Source organism: Cupressus sempervirens, chromosome 8 (assembly GCF_028749045.1).
Source record: "Cupressus sempervirens isolate cs-2001-9-10 chromosome 8, ASM2874904v1, whole genome shotgun sequence".
Classification (NCBI taxonomy): Eukaryota; Viridiplantae; Streptophyta; class Pinopsida; order Cupressales; family Cupressaceae; genus Cupressus; species Cupressus sempervirens.
The window spans coordinates 252,592,475-252,613,458 of record NC_143125.1 but is presented as its reverse complement, the minus strand read 5'-3'; the positions used below and the strand labels follow the sequence as shown (position 1 = coordinate 252,613,458).

The window sequence follows — 20,984 nt, the reverse complement described above, 5'->3', positions numbered from 1 at the left end:
AAATGCATAATGGGTCCCGGCAACGAGGCCATTTTAGGTACCCAAGTACAATGCAAGAAGATGAAACCTCTGTAAACGGGGAAAGAGAGAAAATCACGTGGGAAAAACCCTCCCCCAAAAAGAGGTAAGAACCTAGTGAAGAGCTGAAGAAGTCTCCAACTAGGGAAATTGTCCCCTAAAACAGGAACAAAGAGAGATCATGAAGAAGCAGCATCACTGAAGCATGAAGAAGCTGCAAATCTGCCAAACTGCTGATCTGAAGAAACCTCCATGGAAGAAGAAGGCACGAACTGAGCATGTCTATATGGTAGATGATCCATCTCACCGAAATGCATAGGTAGCCAGCCACTGCAATCGCCTTGTATATAGGGTCAACCACTAAATACATAGTTCACACTATCGAACCATTGAACCATGGATGCATTAGAACACAGCATAACCCCCCCTTAATGCAGACGGGGTGTGATGACAAGCAACTGAGAAGGTGAGCCAAAATCTCCTGCAAACGAACCAAGAACGAGGAGAGAGGGAAAGAGGTACAGACACCGATAAAGACACGGTCGAATTGACTCTGCATGGGGCTAATGTCGTGGAAGGGACACTCACTTGACAAAGGGAGAATGCCTAAAATAGCAAACAAATAATCCCCCCCATGGTGCTTTATAAAATAGTGCATGCACAACTGACTCAAAACAACGTTCATGACTCCCGAAATACAAAAGTGACAATTTATCTCAGTGCGAGAATAAAAAGTGCTTCAAAAAGATAGCTACAATGATCAAAAATGAAAAAGAGCTGAACCAAAAGAAAGTACAGCCGAAAAGAAAGCAAACCATGCCAGGAAAACGATCCTCGGGCCTAAAATACTCAAAATATCCACCATAGAGCAAAAATGCCAAAACTATGATAGAAAGAGCAGAGGCCAAAAACAAAGAAAAAGGACTACATTTCTGAAGAGTACACAGAACCAGCTTTCCAGAAATATAAAGTTTTCAAAAAACTGACATGAGACGCAAAAGATATGCATGCCGGAGTCAAAAATAGGACTTCGGACTTCAACAGAAAAAACGAGCAATAAAAAAGCATCAAAACCAAAAAATACCTGCACCAAAATCTCCGTCTCGGAACCAGCTTTCCGGCGCTTCTTTTGGATCGGAAAAATACCTCCGTATGCAAAAGTTATGGCCAAAAAACCACATGTAGGTCCAAAAGCAATCGGGAGAGGTGCATGCAAGGGCTGATGTAGCGCTGACGTCAGCAAGTCATGCGATTAAATTTGACGGCTTGGAGGCCGTCGCCGCAAAAAAATGCCATGTGGCATCACCACGTGGCAGGTACGGATGATGATGTGGCAGGGGCCACGTGGCAATGTGCCACGTAGCACGCCTGCCACGTGTCACGCGCGGATTGGATAACCTTCTGCTGACTGTGTAGTAGTGCCAACTGTCGGGCAGGCTGAGCTGTCGGGCTCTGATTGGATGAATACAGTCCACGTGTCGGACAGTGGGCAGAGCGGAGTGGGCGGCGAGGATCGGGAGGCGGTGGCCGCAGGGCGGCGAAGACGGAGGAGCCGCCGGCGAAGGGCGGAGGACGGGCGGCGGCCGGGAGGAGGCCGGGCCGTGGCGGAGCGCGGGCGGTGCTGCCTGCTGCGGCCACTGCGGGCTGCGCGCAGGTGGCGCGGTGGTGGCCCGGCGGCGGCGCTGCCGAAAACATATATATTTTTAAAAAAAATCCGTCGCTGCGTCCGTACGACCGTACGACAGACTCTTGGAGGCCTCAAAAAATCGCCAAAATTGCCCTGTCTCCAAAAACGACAAGTTTTATATGAATCCTGACTGCAAACGGCCTTCCGGATCCAATGGTAATGTCCGTTCGGTCCCAAAGTGCTCCGTAAAATTGCTGATCCCCTGATTTGAAGAAAAATTGCACAAACAAACTAGGGTTTGTGACTCCAAATCACGGCTTCAAAATTTCTTCAACGAAGCAGCAGCAGGAAGGCTCTGATACCATGTTGGAGTTGAGGAAAGCCAACTCCGAAGACGCCAAGATCACCTGCATGCGAAACCTGTCAAAGAGAAGCCATAGAAGGGGAGGAGCATGGAGCACGGGCAAAACCCTAAACGGACATGAGAGACACCATGAATGCAAACACAAGAAGAAATGTATTTACAATAAGAAATGATGTTGTTGTTCAATGATACAATGAGAGAGAGCCCGAATATAAAGAGCTCATGGAAGCTTGTAGAACAAGCTGGAAGGAGGTAGAAGATAAGGATGACAACAAGAAGGGAACAAACTCCCGTGTTGTCAACAACTAACCACTACATGCATTAAATATAAAATATTAAATAAATGCATGATCTAAGTAAGCTTAAGTAATAGAATAAATAATTAAATATTAATTATTTACTCTAACAGTATTTATGTAGTACCTTGATTAATAATTACTTATGCTTGGTGCAGGGAAAGGCTTTATCCAAGAGACATAGAACAAATGCTAGAGAAGTGGCTAAAACTATAGAAAAATCTAGGTTCTCTTTGTTTTAGTGTTTCTGTGGTACTTTGATTAATGATTACTTATGCTATTTCAAGCAATTTCTTCGTTGAAGATCGAGGATTCATGCATTCAAGCTATTGAAGGAGTTTATGCAAGATCTATCATTCCAACATTCAAGATCAACTCAAGCATTCAAGTGTTCAAACATTTTTTAAGCATTCGAGGCATTCAAGCTATTTCTCCGTTGAAGATCAGGGATTCATGCATTCAAGCTATTGAAGGAGTTTATGAAAGAGCGATCATTCCAACATTCAGGATCTCCCTTTATACATTTAAAATCCTTTGTTGCATCTTCTACATTCATCCTCTCAAGATCTACATTCATCTACATGCATTCCTGAGGCAGATTTCAAGCACATTTATTCATGAAGGTTTTGATGTCACTTTGATTTCCTTTCTAGAGTTTTGAAGTTGAGTCAAGGATATTACATCTACATGATTACATTCTAAGTTCAAGAGCACATTCATAGATTTACATTGCTTTATGTTAGATCTATCACTTCTAGCTAGCATTCTATCTTTATTTCAATTCAAGGTAAATTCCTAAATTAGGATTTGACTGGGCCAAACCCCCCAACAACAAACAAACAAATCCTTTATTTTGCAGGTTTCAGATCTCAGATCAACTAACAGGTTGCAGATTTGGATACCCTTTTTGGTTTTCTTTAGAACTGTTAAGTCAGAATCAGCATTGCACACATTTCATCAGGGCCAGAGTTCACCCCTAATGCTCCATTTCTCCCCTAATTTCCTAGGTCACACGTGACAAATTGCTGAACAATTTTTGGGTTTTGTTTGTAGCGTAGTTTTTAGTCCTATGAGGGGAAATCAACCCGTTCAGAGGTCGTTTCGTAGCCCATTTTTCATGTTTGTCTTCTACAAGGTATATTGTCTTCCTCTCTTTCATTTCTATATACTTTATCATTTTGTCATATCTTTGTATCTCAGATTTATATTGCATATCTTCTTGCTTAAACCCTCCTAAGGTGGAGGTGAGAGGGAAATAAATCTGAGTTATTCATTCCTTTTGCATTACGGGTTGCATTGATACTTCCTTCTGTATTAATCAAACCTAATCCAATTTATATTGTATATCTTCTTGCTTGAACCCTCTTAAGGTGGATGTGAGAGGGAAATAAATCTGAGTGATTCATCCCTTTTGCATTAGGGTTTGCATTGATACTTCCATTTGTATCAATCAAACCTAATCCAAGGGGTGGATCTGGGTCTTCCCCCTTCATTAATGTGGGGTGGATTGATTCCATTTTCCTACCGTACAATTACTTATGCTTGGTCAAAAATGCACACCATAAGTCCTAATGGGTAAATAACATATGTCAACATACTTGCATAAACATGCTATCATAATTTCTTGGTTTTCTGAAAACGTCCAGTCAGTTGCTTCCCTTTTAGACACCCAAAGAAAAAAGATCCAAATTAGAACTCTCAGGGAAAAGGGAATATTTGTTGGCTATATTGAAACATCTAAAGCCTATAGGATTTACATCCCTGGATGAAAATTAAATGAACTAAGCAAATTTGTAACCTTTGAAGAAAATGGTGCATTCAAAAGATCCAAAGACTGAGATAATTTAAATATTGAAAACTTTAATGTATATTGAAAACTGAGGAGGGATTTGCTTTTTGTGAGTTTGTTAGCATCTTCCTTTACTGTGTTGGCTGTGGCTCGGAAGAAGTTATTGAGCTGAGAATTTGTGGTGAATTTAATTACTACCAAAGAGGTTTGAATTCTGCACATAGATATTTACATTCAGCGTTTGGTGCCAAGGACATTGCTTTGCAGCTTGGGAATTGAAACTACTGCTGAAAGGTGCCATTAGCATCTGCAAAAATATTCAGGTGCGTAAGTCTGCAATTTGGGTTGCTTCTGCTGCTGCTGTGAGGGTTTTAGGAGTACCAGGGCATGAAGATGCTGTACAATTTATTAACATTGTTAGGAAACCACATGTTCTTTCCGTTCATTGTAAATTCTAATCTATTTGGTGATCTATTAAATGCAGCGATCTTGAGCTTGGGTATTGACATCGTAATTGATTGTAAAAAATTCATAAAGCGAACATTGCATGCCAAATGTTTGTCAAAATGCCCCTGGCTGTAGCTGGTCATTTGTTTTTCCTAGAATGCACGGGAAGTGTTTGACAATATGTCTACTCAATGTAAAAACTCATTTCAATCACTCATGTGCATGAGAAAGTTGAAAACTTGATAGCATATGATCTCTGTTACATTGCCAATCATTTTTGCATCATTAGAAGTATTCAAAACACCATTTGTAGCATACAAATTCAAAACAATACAAAGTGAAACAAATAACAACAGGTAAAGACATTGCAGGACAAGTGTTTGACAAAATGTCAAACGACTAATTATAAAGAAATTTGATGCTTGTCAAAGATATAACCAGCTGGGGTTATTGCAAAACTTAGATGTTCGTAAGTCCAGTGCTTCAAAATTTTAGGAGACATGGTAAACGCTATTGTAACTTTTTTATTCAGCATGGTAGCATTGTTGTACAACCCTTTTGCTTTGTCAAGTTCTTTGGCCATTTGTTCCCACAAGTCGGATGCTTCAAGGTTCCTGAATTAGCATACTAAACATTTACAGATGTATATTGACAGGAACAAATATAAGAGCTTCCTCATTACCTCCTTCCTCAATAATACATCCACCATTGAATTATGTTTTCTGTCATTGATGCTTTCCCTCAATGCAATTTCACTTGAGATGTCTTTTTTGATCAAATTAAAACCACTTAATTAAGTAGAAAATGGGTGACCATAAAATTAATTTAAGATTGAGAGTGGTACAGTTTTTTTAATCTGAATGCAATCACATTTTCTGCAAGAGAACAGATATTGTATTACTTTTTGAGGATGTGTTGATTTTTAGCTTTTACAAGAGATGCTGTTGTCAGACTTGGTGAATGGGGAGTGTAAAGGACCAAGTTGTGAAAAGTATAAGGCCCTACCTGCAGGATTTAAACTTCATTTCAATTTAGTTGCATAGAAGCTTGGTTGGAAATTGGAATGATGATCTATAATATTATTTGTTGTAAAAGGGCCTCTATTAGGGAAACATCTTACATAGGATTGTTAACATGATTAAATGAATTTAAAATTGAACTTAAGAAGTGTGCATTTGGTCTCTTGTTTACAAATGTTCTCTCTCAAATTTTAAAATCATTTATCATTAGCATTACCTTTAAATATATTAGATTAAGATGGGCTACAATCCAACTCTGGCTTTTTGATATATTAGATTAAGGAATAGATATTGTGATATGATTAGAAATGAAATTCTTGAAGCTATGCAAGGGGTCTTGTAGTTATCGTAAGGGCAGTATAAAGAATCAAGCTGTGGAAATGTAAAATATATTAGCACCAAACTGGAGGTACTTGAATCCCATATTGATTTGTTTGCATAGAAGCTAGCCATGAGTAATGACTTTTTTTTTGTGATTATATGGCCTTGATAGGAGAGAAATCTTTTGTAGAATAGGTAATAAATTTTGAATTGAATTAGAGAAATGTGTGGTCTCTTGTTTATGTAAGTATTTGGTCTCATAATTTTGGACATATGTATATATCATAGCCTTAACATTTCTCATTGTAATTTATAGAAAAAATTGTATGGGTCAGACAAAACATGTTAACGAAACAAGTTTACAAGAATGCTTGTCTCAGTGACATTATTATTATTATTTTGGTCTCTCATCTTTCAAATTTGTACCATAGCGCAGGGTGGCATGATTTTTAAATTTAAATTTCGTTTTGGAAAATAATGGAAATTCATGTTTATCTTGCTTTGTAAACTCTTATTGTTTCAGTGATGTTGAGTGGCTATGTTCTAACTATTACTTTTTTGATGTGTTAGATTAGTAAAAAGGTCTTTGATATCATGAGAAATGAAATTCCTGTCAAGACTAGAGAGATCGATGAGAATGGAAGCTCATTAATAATTTCTCACCAGCATTTATTTGAGGTTGGAGGAGGCATATTAATAGGTGGCTCCATGGAACATGGAAACCAGAAGAAAAAAGAGGCTTCTGGGAATGATGCTTTGAATGATAATGATAAGAAACCAACCTTATGCAAGAAGCGAATTTCAGTTGTAGCAACAAGGGAAAAATTCTTGGATGTTGTTTGTGATTCTCTTGCTGAATATCGTTACATGGGTCCAAATCAAAGAGCTGATTTGGTTATAGCATGCAGGTACTATCAGAACTATCTTTTTGAATGTTTTTAATTTCTCACGATGCCCAAATGCTTTTATTTTAGTCATGTACGAATCTTTCAGAAGCACTAGCTCAATGAAAGATGCATCCTGAAACACTCACTTCTTTAGCTGCATTACTCACACCAGCTCTTAAAATAAGAAAGATCTAATTTCAATTGACTCATTTTAGATGTTTTCTCTGAGAAGACATGGAAATGGCTATATTCCTTTGATTTGAAAACATGAATTGAGAAATGCAAGGAACATCAGAATGAAGATATGTAGAATTGAAGATGTTTGAAAACTATCTGGGATATGTCAATCTCTAGTTCAGGTGTAGGTGAATTAGCAAGCTTCGGATGACTCCAAAATACTCTCACGAGTATGAAAGTCAGAGGTACAAAATTGGAAGTATCTGAAATTGGTCTCTGACTTGACTGTGACCTAAGTAACAAGCTTTACCTTTACTTCTCATAGTCCTGTCATCGCTTTTTTGATCAAATATCGCATGAAATTTTCTCCAATATAATTTTCCTTGCACAAAATGCCAGATGGTTTTATCTTCTTAAATTTATTGAAAAATTTGGAAGACATTATACTGATGTGAATGAGCTTTTCTGAACCAACCATCTCAGTAAACAACAAAATTGTGAGCAGTTCTATCTGTCACAGCTCTTAGTACTGAACATGATGCATTAGCTGTACCTCAAGGACAGGTCGACAACGTCTAAGAAAAAACAAAGAGACTCAAACAAATTAATTCTAGTTTAATGCCATTTTAGAGATGTTAAAAGTAACTCAGTTGTATGCATAATACAACTTTGCGTTGAAATTTGGGGCAATCATTGGTTGAAGTATCCCATGTGTTTATGATTGCTGTTCACAATGTGCATCCTTCAACACAATTCTTTATTTTAGATAAGGCCTCTTACTAACCTCCATTGGATCCCTGGGCATATGAGGGATCTGATGGTAAATTGAAATATTTCAATCAGTGGTTTGGCCTTGGGGAGTCATAGCTGCCTGCTCGAGAAAACTGCCACTTATGAGGCATATTTTGGTTTGCTTGTTCCTGTTGAGTTGAAAACATTGGTTGGGTCATACATAGACTGCTTCCAAGATTTTGAAGACAGAGCAGCTGAAACTAATTGTTTCACATCAGTTGTTGAATGCGATCCTCTTGTTTGATATAGGACTTCAACTGCACAATGCATTCTCTTAGCAAAGGGATTTGGTTTTCACGATTTCTTATTTTCCTGGACAACTTCTATTTTCTTCTTGGGCTTCTAAACTAAGCATATAGGAGGTAGGAGAAGGTTCTATGAACAGCTAAGAACTGTGATATTGCTATCAGGATTATGAAGGTAGGAGAAGGTTCTATGAATGGCTAAGAACTGGTTTTTGCCTATGCACTTTCTTTGAACTGATACTGGTAATTGCAACTTCTCTAATTAGGGAATGTGGTTTATTTCTGGCAATGTGTGGAGGGCTAAACGAGGTCATGTAGCCATATTGTTAGCACTTAAAAAGTATGACATTGGTAGCATGTAAATGTATGAAATTGGTTGAAACTGTATCTTGGAGATGGAATCTATCCCAAGACTTCAATGAGTAGTTCTGAACTTTGAATCATAGGTTGTCATTTTGAACTCTCCTTTCTGTGTCTCATATACTTATGATGGCTTGATGTCCTCAAATGAGCACTTACATTTGCAGTATACTTTGCTATTGTTGACACAAAAGTTTGTACCCTTGCTCGAGGTATGACCCTCAAGTGACCTTGCGTAACATGGAAACGACCTCCAAGTGTGGGGCTTGCGCTCTAAAGTTGAATCTCTGGAGAAGGCCGACTTCCTCACCATCAGGGTGCACCTAAACTATTGCTCGAGAGGAAAAGGGAGAGAGAAACAAAAAGTAAAATGCTTAAAGGGAAAGGGGGTGATGCACCGGGATAGAACATGGTTACAATCTCTGCCCATGACTGCACAACACATGAATGAAATACCCAAAAACACAAATTTGGACTCTATTCTACCCTCTCAGAACTCACATGCAAGTTTGGAGTTAATCAAACGTTGAAAGGAAAGACACCTTTACAGTGCAGTAATCATCAACAACAAATTAAACACAACATGCAAACCTTAGAAAGTAGAAAAGAAACACTCACTACAAGGCAATAAACATGCACAAGTAAATGAATGGCAAGATAGGCAAGAAACAAAGATTTTATTAATGGAAGGCAAAAATTGCAGAGCATAATGCTGCTGCAAAATACAAATAGAGAAGAACCTTGAAAACATATTTACAATTGCCTTTTAAAGAGTTCAGGCATAACTCTGATTTAACTATGGAGCTCAAACCCAACCAGGTGGAGTTGAGGTGCAGAGGAGAGTAATAACTAAGAATCAGAAAGAAATCTGATCTTGAAGTGCAATCTGCTCACGAAGTGACAGGGAGAATCCAAATCAATGCACCTAGCTGTAAGAGAGATCCTATCCAAAAGATTTGATCATTACATGCATTAAAGAGGCATGGAGGGCATATGTGTCGTGGAAACAAGGTCCAAGAAGTCGCTGGGCATTGAAGAACTAGCCTTGATGGCGTGCCATGGGCAAAGAAATCTGCGGGGCAGGATAATAGGACATGTTATCCGCTTGCAACATGCAGGGTTAACCGCAGGGGGAATTTGATTTTCCCAAAATTGAATGCTGACCGTCGATATCGATCCTCCATTGAAATGAACAGCCCAGATCCTATATATATGACTTAAAATGCTAATTATGAAATGATACTTCAATATAACATACCAAATATAGTTGAGTATAGAAAATTGAAATGTGATTCATGAACCATAAGTTCGAACTTGAAACATGGAACTTCATAACCATTACAAATGACCATTGAACTTAGTAAAGTGCTAAAACTTTTAAACATAATGATAATAATGATAATGAAAAATGAAAAATATAAACCACACATAGTACCATGTAAGTCAACCATTGACTATCAATTTAATATTATTAATTGATAAAGATGAAAGATTCAAAATTTATTGTTCAAATATGAATATAAAAAATGAAAGAGAACTCATGGGATATACACCAAATTAGGGTTCCCTTGCTAAAAGAAACAATAAAAAACAATTGCAAAAAATGTTTTTTTTGTTGTTGTTGACTCTTAGCCAACATATCGACCGCATTCTGCGTGCACCTTTGCACCCCTGCACCTCAGACTCACTCGTGTCCCCGCGTCCCATCCAGGTGCTTTGACAGGTGCGACCGGGGTGTGGCCGTGTTTTTTGTGTGGTGGGGGTACTCGGGTGCATGACGTATCCGCATCAGAGATGTGGGTTTTTGACCCGGGTGCGCGCACTCGGGAAACACTAGATTTAATTCCTATCTCTGATAAAAGTTTGTGGTAATACAATTTTTAACTAGCTTGGGTTTGTACTCTACATCAATGCTCAATTTATAGATATCTTGGGTGGGTTAGCCTAAGAAGCCTCTAGTTCGATCAGAAATCCTATTCCTATGTTATTAATAATTATTGACTTCTTCTTTTCTACGAATTAAAAAATTCATTGCTTTTTAAAAATTCGGGATAAAGCATTATATTTGAGTTGTTTTTATTTGTTTCTTTTTAAAATTTGGGATAAGAGCATTATATCTGAATTGAGCAATAAACTTTCTCAGAATCTAATTTGTACAAAATTTTATTAAAGATTTGGTTGTTTAGTTCGTTCCATGTATATGAAAATGAAGCCAAGGACCATGTGATGCTTTTTTTAGAAGATATGCATTTTCTATCAGCAATTAAGAGAAAAAATCATCTGATTTAACTCCTATCTCTGATTAAAAAATTGCTGGAATACAGTTTTTAACTAGCTTGGGTTTGTACTCTACATCAATTCTCAATTTATACCTATCCTGGGTCAGCTGCTGTCCAATTATGTGCCCATCTTTACAGTTAGCCTAGGAAGCCTGAAGTTCAATAGAAAATCCCATTCCCGTGTCATATTTGACTCCATTTCTACCAGTTAAAAAAATTCATTGCTTTTTAAAATTTGGCTAAGAGCATTAAATTTGAGTTGTTTGTATTTGTTTCTTTTTAAAATCTGGGATAAAAGCATTATATCTGAATTGAGCAATCATCTTTCTTAGAATCTATTTTGTACAAAATGTTATTAAAGATTTGGTTGTTTAGTTCATTCCTTGTATTCCATACGATGAATGAGGCCAAGAACCACGTGATGCATTTTTTTAAGATTTGCATATTCCATCAGCAATTAAGAGACAAAAACATCTGATTTAACTCCTATCTCTGATTAAAAAATTGCTGGAATGCAAATTTTAACTAGCTTGGGTCTTTACGACATCAATGCTCGATTTATAGCTATCTTGGGTCGGGTGTTGTCTGTAGATATGAGTTTTGTTCCACTACAACATGCAGAATCAAATACTTAATGTTTCAAAGAGAAACACCAAACACTCAATCCTCTCTTGATATAAAGCCATTATACATGCTAAGCTTGCAAAGTAAGATCATGAAATGACTTCAAGATTCCTTCGTAATTGTGGACTTCACTTAGTTTTATGATGTGATGATAGGCTGGTTCATTCAATGGAAATCAACCCCTTTTTCTTATAAATTTGACTTTACAACACACAATGAAAGTATAGTTTTGATCTTCAAACCTTTCCACACCAACCCAAACTTAAATTGGCCAACTTCTACTCCTACCTGCAAATGCAAGGAATCATGGATGACTTAGATTCTACTAGATGTAATCTAGTGGCTCCACCAACCTAGTGCAAGCTTCTAAGGAACACTTAGATTGTTTTCAATCAATATCTCCTCTCCAATCCCATCAAATGGATGCAAGCTAAAGATTCAACATCAACAGAAGTTAAGTGCATCCAACCATCGATTTACCACACAAGGTACTCCTACCATCAGCAAGAGGCTGGTGGCCTTGATTTGTCTGAGTCAAGCAAATAAACATCCACAACTTCCATTCAACTAAACTACTTCAACATGAAAAGGAATCTACTCCAATTGAAAGATTGGAATAACCATGCAACACTACAAAGAAATATTAAATAATCCACATGAACCAATAATGAATTATCAATTATTTTGACAAGCATTATAACAACACCTTCATCAAGTCTCTCCCTTTGGTAGCCCACTCTAATCTCCTAGCTCTCTACTACCTCCAATCTCTAAGCCAATGAATTACAAATGAGAAGTACTTGGTGTTTTATAGTAGTTCCATTACAACAAAGGGCCAAGATTGATTCAAGATCAAGGGCTGAGATTTCTTCCCACAAACCCTAATTAGGGTTGCCAAATTTACAACTAATTACATGAAGGCACCAACTTACGGGCCAATAAGAAAATTACAATGTTTTTTTCCAAACAATGAGAATTTAGGACACTTAGCATGTTGTGATTGACTGTTCTTGAAAATGAAAATTTCTAATTGGAGTAGAAAAACAATTGCCACATCATCATCCCTATCTTGTGCTTGGAGTCTTGGCTTGTAGGTGTTTGTTAAAATTGCAAATATTTCTTGCTTGATTGTTAGAAAGTATATCTCAGTGTTTGAGATTTTTCATGGAATTGACTTGAAACACTTGCATCTTCATGAACCCATGATCTTGATCTTTCCTGATTCTTCTTGAATATGTCAACATGTAGTTGGACCTTTAGTGCTTTCATGAATTCCTCTTGTTTTCAATCTGAATCTGAGGGTTGATAGCTTGAACACAAATCTTTCCTTCTCACTTAAGTTGTCGAGTTTGAGCCATCTTCTTGTAGCATCTATGTGGTTCACCTCTTGAAGTCTCAAGCTTAGCCTTGACATCATGTCCATCTTTCGCCTTGTAAAATAAAAAAGAAAGCTTCATTAAGTTCGTGAAAGAAATCTGAAAATAAAATAATATCAATAATGAACAAAATATATTTCTCTTATTCAAGATTAAGGCTTTCTATCTTCTTGCAATGATCAATGTCTTGGGTATTTCTAGAGGCTTGGAAGAAGAAGTTCATGAGTGGAAATCCTCTGGTCAGATGATTTCCCCCAAGCACGATAAAAAAGTCATCCCAATTGTAGTCACCTAGCTTTAAAATTCATCTTCACAACTCTCCAATTTGCCCATTTGTTTTGTCTTTCATTTTACATGAGGAAAATAAGGCCAAAGGAAAAGGGGGAAATTCCAAGTCGGGAGGATTATTGTGGTGGGAATCCTCTGATCGGAGGATTTTCACCAAATATGCTTTTGCCTTTTTACACAATTATTTAAATATTTTCTCTCGTTATCATTGAATCTTTTCTTAAGTGGCATCTCTTATCTTCAACTTTTGTTTCGAATTTATAAAATGGAGTGGTGAAATTCTTGATGTTGGAAGATTCCATTGGTGGAAATCCTGAGCTCAGAGGATTTCCACGGTGGGAATCCTCTGGTTAGAGGATTTCTACCAAATTTACTTAGTGTTTCATTTCCTTTCATCCTTCCAAAACTTTATTGTTTCTCATCAAGTTCGCTTCAACTTGCCTTCATTTAGCTCTAACACTCTTGGAGTCAATTTTGGCAAAAAGTAAAATATGGGGAAAATTTTGGTTTGAGAGGATTAAGGCAGCGTGAATCCTTTGTTTAGAGAATTTCCACCAAACATGATTTAACCCTTCTTTGCCTTAAAACTTCCCAAACCTTCATTGTTGTCAATTAATTTCATCTCAACTCAACATCGTTTGCCTGTAACACTTACTTAAGTTCATTTTGGTGCAAAGTGAAAGGGGGGAAATCTTGGTTTGAAAAGATTAATGTGGTAGGAATCCTTTGGAGAGAGGATTTCCACCAAACATGATTTTGCACTTCTTTGCCTCTTCGACCTTCCTTGATAATTTCTTGCTCTGTTTTTACTTATGATGTTGAGTTTATGCCTTAGACCGAATTTTGAATGCCTTAGAGGGAAGTGGAATTTTGGGCTTGGGAGGATTAATGTGGTGGTTATCCTCTGGAGAGAGGATTACCGCAGTTGGGATCCTTTAGTCAAAGGATTTCCATTAAATATGATTTTGCAACTTAGACTTCCAAAAGTTGCCATTTCGCAACCTTATGCTAATTCTTCACTTATTTTCAAATTGCGATGTCTTAGCATGATTTTGCGTCCATTTTGATTTGATGAGAGAATGGTGGAAATCATGAGGAGAGAGGATTTCCACTACATGTGATTGCAACAACTATTCTTTGGAAAATTACCATTTTTTTTCTTCTCTTCATCATTGCATCAATCAATTTCCTTCCTTAGAAAGGATCCCTTACAACCAAATTTGCATCATACCCCTTTGTCATAAAGTAAAATCTTGAGGGTTTTGGGGAGAGATAATGGTGGAAGTTCTTTAGTTAGAGGATTTCTACGGGAGAAATCCTCTGATTAGAGGATTTCCACCACTTTCCAAATTTGCTCACAATCCTTCCCTTATCTCCAAGCATGTCAACCTTTATTACTTAGGCTAGAACTCTACCCTTCCACTAAGACTTGGGCTATGAAAATACCTCAAAAGGATTGAAAATAAAACTTGTGCAAAACCAAAAACATTTAACTGAATTCACTTCGACCTACCAAACAACTAGGAAATGTACTCAGAATGGAAGAGACTACAAATTCGGCTAAGGGTCTTCATCCTCAATTACACACGTGTGTGCAAGTGTATTCATTCCCCGCTCGGGAAGAATCTAGAAAGCCTCTCAAATCCATTGGACTTGGGTATTTTGATATCCTTACTCCAATAGTATCCTCGATAGAGCCTCACTGCCAATCAGGTGTCCATTGCCTTGATGAGGTTATTGTTGTGGTCAACAATGGACATTGCTCTACCTTTAGTGACTTTATTTGGTAGCACTGGTATAGATATTCCACACCTATAGCCAAACCGTTCCATTTTTCATTTTTACATTTTTCTCTCTCTTTGCTTTCTTTTCTTTCTTTTGACATTGCTTTTTTCTCTCTCTTTTCAATCTTTTGTTTGGCTTATGAGCAATGAATCTAATGGAGGGTTTGGAAAACCATAGTGGTGCTGGAGCTAGCGTATGATTTTTACTAGTCCCAATTTCACCTTGAGAACTCTTGAAGTACTTAGAGCAATTAAGGGTGAGTAAAATGTAGTAACTGAAAGACTTGGATGCCTCAGACCTAACGAGTGAGTTCATTCCAAATTTAGTACAAATCCTTTTTGAAAGATAAGCCCATTAGGAATCTCGAATGAACCATTGCACCAAAACCCCGAGGTGCTAGTGAAGGCAGCCCGCCAGGATCATAACATCTCACCACGCTCTGCAGTCTAGACTCTGGGCTGGATGTGCACCCATACAGTGGGCCCTCCCTTGGCCGTATGAGCCCCGAACGAACACTAAAATGCCGACGTTGCCACTCGCTCTGAGACTCAAACTTGGGTGGAGGCTTTGATACCACATGGAACGAACCATTGCACCAAAACCCTGAGGTGCTAGTGAAGGCCGCTCACCAGGATCATAATAGAATCCAAATTCTAATTCAAGGAAGCTGAGAAAGAGATATCCAGGAATAATACCAAATAAATCCACTGGGAGAACAACCACAATGTGTTGTCGAACACCCCACTTTCTCACAAATCTGGTGCCCTCTAGCTAAACTAACCAAGTAGACAACTTAACTAAAGGAGGCTAGACAACTAAAGGAAACAACTACTAAACTACTGAGGTCAAATTACTCAAGGCAAACCTACAAATTGACTGTCTAAAGCAAACTTAGCCAAACAACTAACTGAGCCACTCAAAGAAATCTCAAGTCAAATGACTCGGGGCAAATTAACTTCCCAACTTGACAAGGAAACAACTATTTTAGTTGATGGAAAGGAAACCTACCCTAATCCTCTTGAACTAGGTGGTTCAAGACAAACCTACTCTAACTATGTACAAGAATCTTGAAGGGATGACAAAGACTGAACTAATATATACACTTGATCTGACATGGTTTCTCAAGATGTTCAAGAGTAGCAAGGCTTGGGTAAAGGTTCCCAGTTTGACTGAAAAAATATTTACTACCCTATTTTCAAACAGGAAAATTATCATGCAAGACCAATAGTTGATGCAATTCATTTGGTCCATGGTCAATCCAAATGCAAGTTTCCTTTCCTAAACCTCCATAATCAAAATAAGAACTTTCAAAATTTTCAACATTAGAGTCAAGGAAAAAAACAACCTGGTATGTCTTCAATGATAATTTTGTTGGTAGAGTTGGCAGAGGTAAGTGCATGGATGTTGTTATTAATGGAAACACTATGCATGGTTAGGACTGCTTTTTTTGAAGATATATTTTTGGTATGTTAGAGTGAAGGAATTGCCTAAGTGTAACAGGATAAAACAGGGTACAACTAGATTGTTTTTGTCAAGGAGCAAAGTTATACTAGAAGCACGTATAGGGCTATAATTTTAGGATATGGTAGAATGAGGAGTCTAATTGATATATCTATATTTGCTTAAGTTAGTATAACAGTTGGCACGTGTTTTGGATGAATAATCACCTACAGGGCTATAATTTTGGGATATGGTAGAATGAGGAGTCTAATTGATACATCTATATTTGCTCAAGTTAGTATAACAGTTGGCACATGTTTTGGATGAATAATTAGTTAACAGTTTGTCATTGCAGAAGCAGAGTACAAGAGACAACTTTGATATTCTGGTTGAGGCATTGAATTGACTTGTCAATTCAAGGACTTAGGAATAAAGGGATGACATCCTAGATGTTAACCCTTATTTAGCAAATAATAATAATAAATTTTGGAATGTGTAAGTCAGCTATTCAGGCCGACTGGACAGTGAATTAAAGAAAAGGGTATAAAGGCAAAGTATTTTGATAAGCGAATTTGCCAATGCTTGTGCTATTTTATGTGGATGATGTGCGAGTTTTGTTTATGCTAGAAAGCTTATGTTTTGATGATCATAGGAGAGCAGATTTTGTATATGGGCATGAGCAGATGCAAGGAACTACAAAGGACTAATTAGATATTTGAGATATCAACATAGTTAAGCTTTTTGTATTTTCTCTATACTACTTGTAAAGATGTATATTGCTTAAGAGCAGTGAGCTCACCATTTTGTAATACAATTCCTAACAGGGTTGAGACCTCTAACAAGGTCAAGTCCTGTAGCAAGGACATTTACACTATATGTATGTAATAAACTCTTAACAGAGTTAAACCTTTATATTAGTGGATCATTTTGATTAGTGGATCATTTTCTGGATATCATCCCCATCGGGAGTTTTCCCTTGGCCAAGGTTTCCCCAATTAACAAAATAGGGTGTTATGAGTTTCTTTGAGGCATGCTTGTTATTGCTATTCAGTTTGATTGTTTATACATCTTTATGGTTTTATTTTGATACCCATAATTGGGTATGGTTTATTTTTGACCCATAATTGGGTAAAGTGTTGGAATACTGATTCACCTCCCCCCCTCTCAGTATTCCCTATTTGTAACGATTGGTATCAGAGCTCAATTACTTAGAAGAATTCTAACAGCTTGAGGAGATCTCTATGGATTCAAAAGATTTGAATTGGATCAGGCTAATGATGAAAGGGATAGATTAAAGATCAAGCTTAGAGATGCACAAGATTTCATTAAGAAGTTGAAGATCATAACAAAAATTCAAGATCCAAGAAGAAAAAACTAATTGATTATATCAAGGAATCAAATTTAGTTGAAGCTAAAGAAAGAGAATGAAATATTGAAGCATCACTTAAGATGAGTATGATGTCAGATTAGAGAAAAGTAAAGGCAGATCTAAAGATTGAGGTCACAATCTGAACTCACAGCTTACCAAGGTAACATTTGAACTTGAAGATACAAAGTTGTTGTTCATTGAAGTTGAGAAATATAATAGCATTGTGAAAGGGGAACCTGTTCAAACCAAGAAAAACCTTGAGAAGTTATATTCAAGCACAGATACATTTCATGAGCAGTTAATGGCACAAAAACCTAAAGGTGATATGAGAGGGATTGGCTATGTAGAAGGAGAATCATCTAATGGATCAGAGATTGCAGTGGAACATGAACTTGAACATGAACCAAATCAATCATCAGATCAGATCAATCAAGCCAAAGATCAAATTGAACAACCTAGAGATTAGAGGAAACCATTCAAAGGTAGATGTTATACATGCAAAAAGCATGGAGACATGAAAGATTGCATAGGTAACTTGGATACTAAACTGTTTACTGGATATTGTTTCAATCACTTTCTTTATGGACACAAATCACATGAATGCAAGAGGCCTAATCAGAGATCAAATATGAGAAAAAATGAAAGGATTAACATAACAGCTAGCAAACCTTTGGGAATGAACAATAATGGAGTTATGTACGACACATGCAACAAGTTTGGACACATTGCTAGAGATTGTAGATTAACCAGTTTGGACCATGAAGTTATTGCATGTCATATCTGCAATAACTTTGGATGTACAACTAGATTCTATAGATTTGACCAAGGTATTCTAATGAAGTTATTGCATGCCATATTTGCAATAACTTTGGATGTACAATCAGATTCTGTAGACTTAATGGATTCATGAACACTATGAGGACACCCAATGTGAGAAGGAACAATAATATTGGAAGAAGAAATGATAATGCAAACAGAACACAATACGATAGTATTGATGAGGCATTTGTGAGAGAAGGAAGTGTGGTGAACACAAAAGTGTGAAGGAAAAGGCACAGAGAACAAGGTAAGTACAGTGCACAACACTGAACCCTCTACTTCACCCTAAATTATCGATTTATAGCATAAAAGGGGAGAACCTTACTAGTAAATTGTTAGACCCCTGTATGGAGGAATTAAAATATGTGAAGTTGGTTTTAGGTATGTCAGGCATTCTAGATCCCAAATCTCAGTTTGCAGATGCTAGTTCAAATGAAAGCAACCTCCACATGGATACAACCTCTTGTTCAAATGAAACCAAATGGGAAGAACATCCACTCGCCTGTCCATTCAGGAAACTTTTCTTCTTTTTAAGCTTTCTGATTTTTGATTATTTTTATCAATTTTTTTTTTTTTGGATTTTTTCTTTTAAAGAGATATCCTACCTTTAATGTACTTTAAAGCTCACTTCTGTTGATAATTCCATGAAAGGACTTTGTTCATGCTCTCTATCAAGCGCTAATTTTTGTTGATGTGCCTTTGTTCCACTACAACATGCAACATCAAAACTTTTCAAGGAGAAACACCAAACACTCAATCCTCTCTTGATATAAGGTCATCTCACATGCTAAGCTTGCAAAGTAAGATCATGAAATGACTTTTAGGATCCTCCTTAATCCTGAAATTCACTTAGTTTTATGATGTGATATGCTGGTTATCACAAGGGGACTTACGCTATTCATTCAATGGATATGAACTCTTTCTCTTAATATATTTGGTTTTACAACATGTAATGAAAATGTAGTTTTGATCTTCAAACCTTTCCACTTCAACCCAAACTTAAATTGGCTAACTTCTACTCGTACTTGCGAATGCAAGGAATCATGGATGACTTGGACTCTACTAGATCTAATCTCACTAGCCGCTCAACTCACTTAGTGCAAGCTTCTAAGTACTTGGACTCACTCAGTTTTATGATGTGATATGCTGGTTATCACAAGGGGACTTATGCTATTCATTCAATGGATATCATTTCTTTCCCTTATAGATTTGGCTTTACAACATGCAATGAAAATATTTTTGTGATCTTCAAACCTTTCTTCAGCCTAAACTTAAATTGGCTAACTTCTACTCCTACTTGTAAATGCAAGGGATCATGGATGACTTGGACTTTACTAGATGTAATCTCACTAGGGGCTCCACCCACTATTGCAAGCTTCTAAGGAATACTCAAATGGTTTTCAAATTAATATCTTCTCTCCAATCCTATCAAATGCATGCAAACTAAAGATTCAACATCATTTGAAAGTTAAGTGCATTGAAGCATCGATGTACCACATAAGACACTCTTAACATCAACAAGAGGCTAGTGGCCCGGATTTGTTTGAGTCAAGCAAATAAACATCCACAACAACTTCCATCAACTTAACTACTTCAACATGAAAAGGAATCTACTCCAAGTGAAAGATTGAGGAAACCATGTAATACTACAAAGCAATATTAAGTAATCTACCATGAAGAACCAACAATGAATAATCAATTACTTTGACAAGCATTATAGCAACCACTTCATCAAGTCTCTCCCTTAGCTCGCCTACTCTAATCTCCTAGCTCTCTACCACTCCCAAACTCTAAGCTAATGAATTACACATGAGGAGGCCAGTTCCATTACAACAAAGGGCCAAGATTGGTTGAAGATCAAGGGTAGAGATTTCTTCCACAAACCATAATTGAGGTTGCCAAATTAACAACCAAATACATGAAAGCACCAACTCCCTAGTGGGCCAATAAGAAAATTGCAAGGATTTTTCCTATCAATGAGAAAATAGGACACTTGGCACGTCATGATTGTTTGTTCTATTTAATTGGAAGTGACAAACAATTACCACATCATCATCTATATCTTATGCTTGGAATTTTGGTTTGTAGGTGTTTGCTAAAATTGCAAATATTTCTTGCTTGATTGTTAGAAAGTATATTTCAATGTTTGAGATTTTCTTCATCCTTTGAAATTTCCTCATGAAATTGACTTGAATCACTTGCATCTACATGAATATGTGAACTTGATCTTTCTTGATTTTTCTTGAATATGTCCTCATGTAGTTGGATCTTTAGTGCTTTCATGAATTTTCTCTTGATTTCAATTTGAATTTGCGGGTGGATAGCTTGAACACAAATCTTTCCTTCTCACTTGAGTCCTCGGGCTTGAGCCATCTTCTTGTACCATCTACTTGGTTTTCCTCTTGATGTTTGAAGCTCAACCTTGACATCATGTCCATCTTTCGCCTTTTAAAATAATAAAGAAAGCTTCATTAAGTTCGCAAAAGAATTCTGAAAATAAAATCATATCAATAATGAACAAAATATATTTCTCTTATTCAAGATTAAGGCTTTCTATCTTCTTGCAATGATCAATGTCTCCGGTATTTCTAGAGACTTTGAAGAAAAAGTTCATAAGAGGAATGGTGTGAATCCTTTGCTTTAGAGGATTTCCCCCAAGCAC

The 20,984-nt window shown here is 37.1% G+C and overlaps 1 protein-coding gene across 4 annotated transcripts in view; it reads left to right on the top strand.

The window, feature by feature from the left end:
• LOC149542430 (P-loop NTPase domain-containing protein LPA1 homolog 2-like) overlaps nt 1-20,984 on the top strand; it is a 60,888-nt gene that overhangs the window by 19,092 nt on the left and 20,812 nt on the right. For all 4 annotated transcript variants that reach the window (XR_016355465.1, XM_089797368.1, XM_089797370.1 and 1 more), the window contains one exon: nt 6,452-6,789. Coding sequence is in view for 3 of the 4 variants with exons in the window: in XM_089797368.1 (XP_089653494.1) it covers nt 6,452-6,789 (338 nt within the window). In the remaining variant the exon portion in view is untranslated. The remainder of the gene's footprint in view (nt 1-6,451; nt 6,790-20,984) is intronic.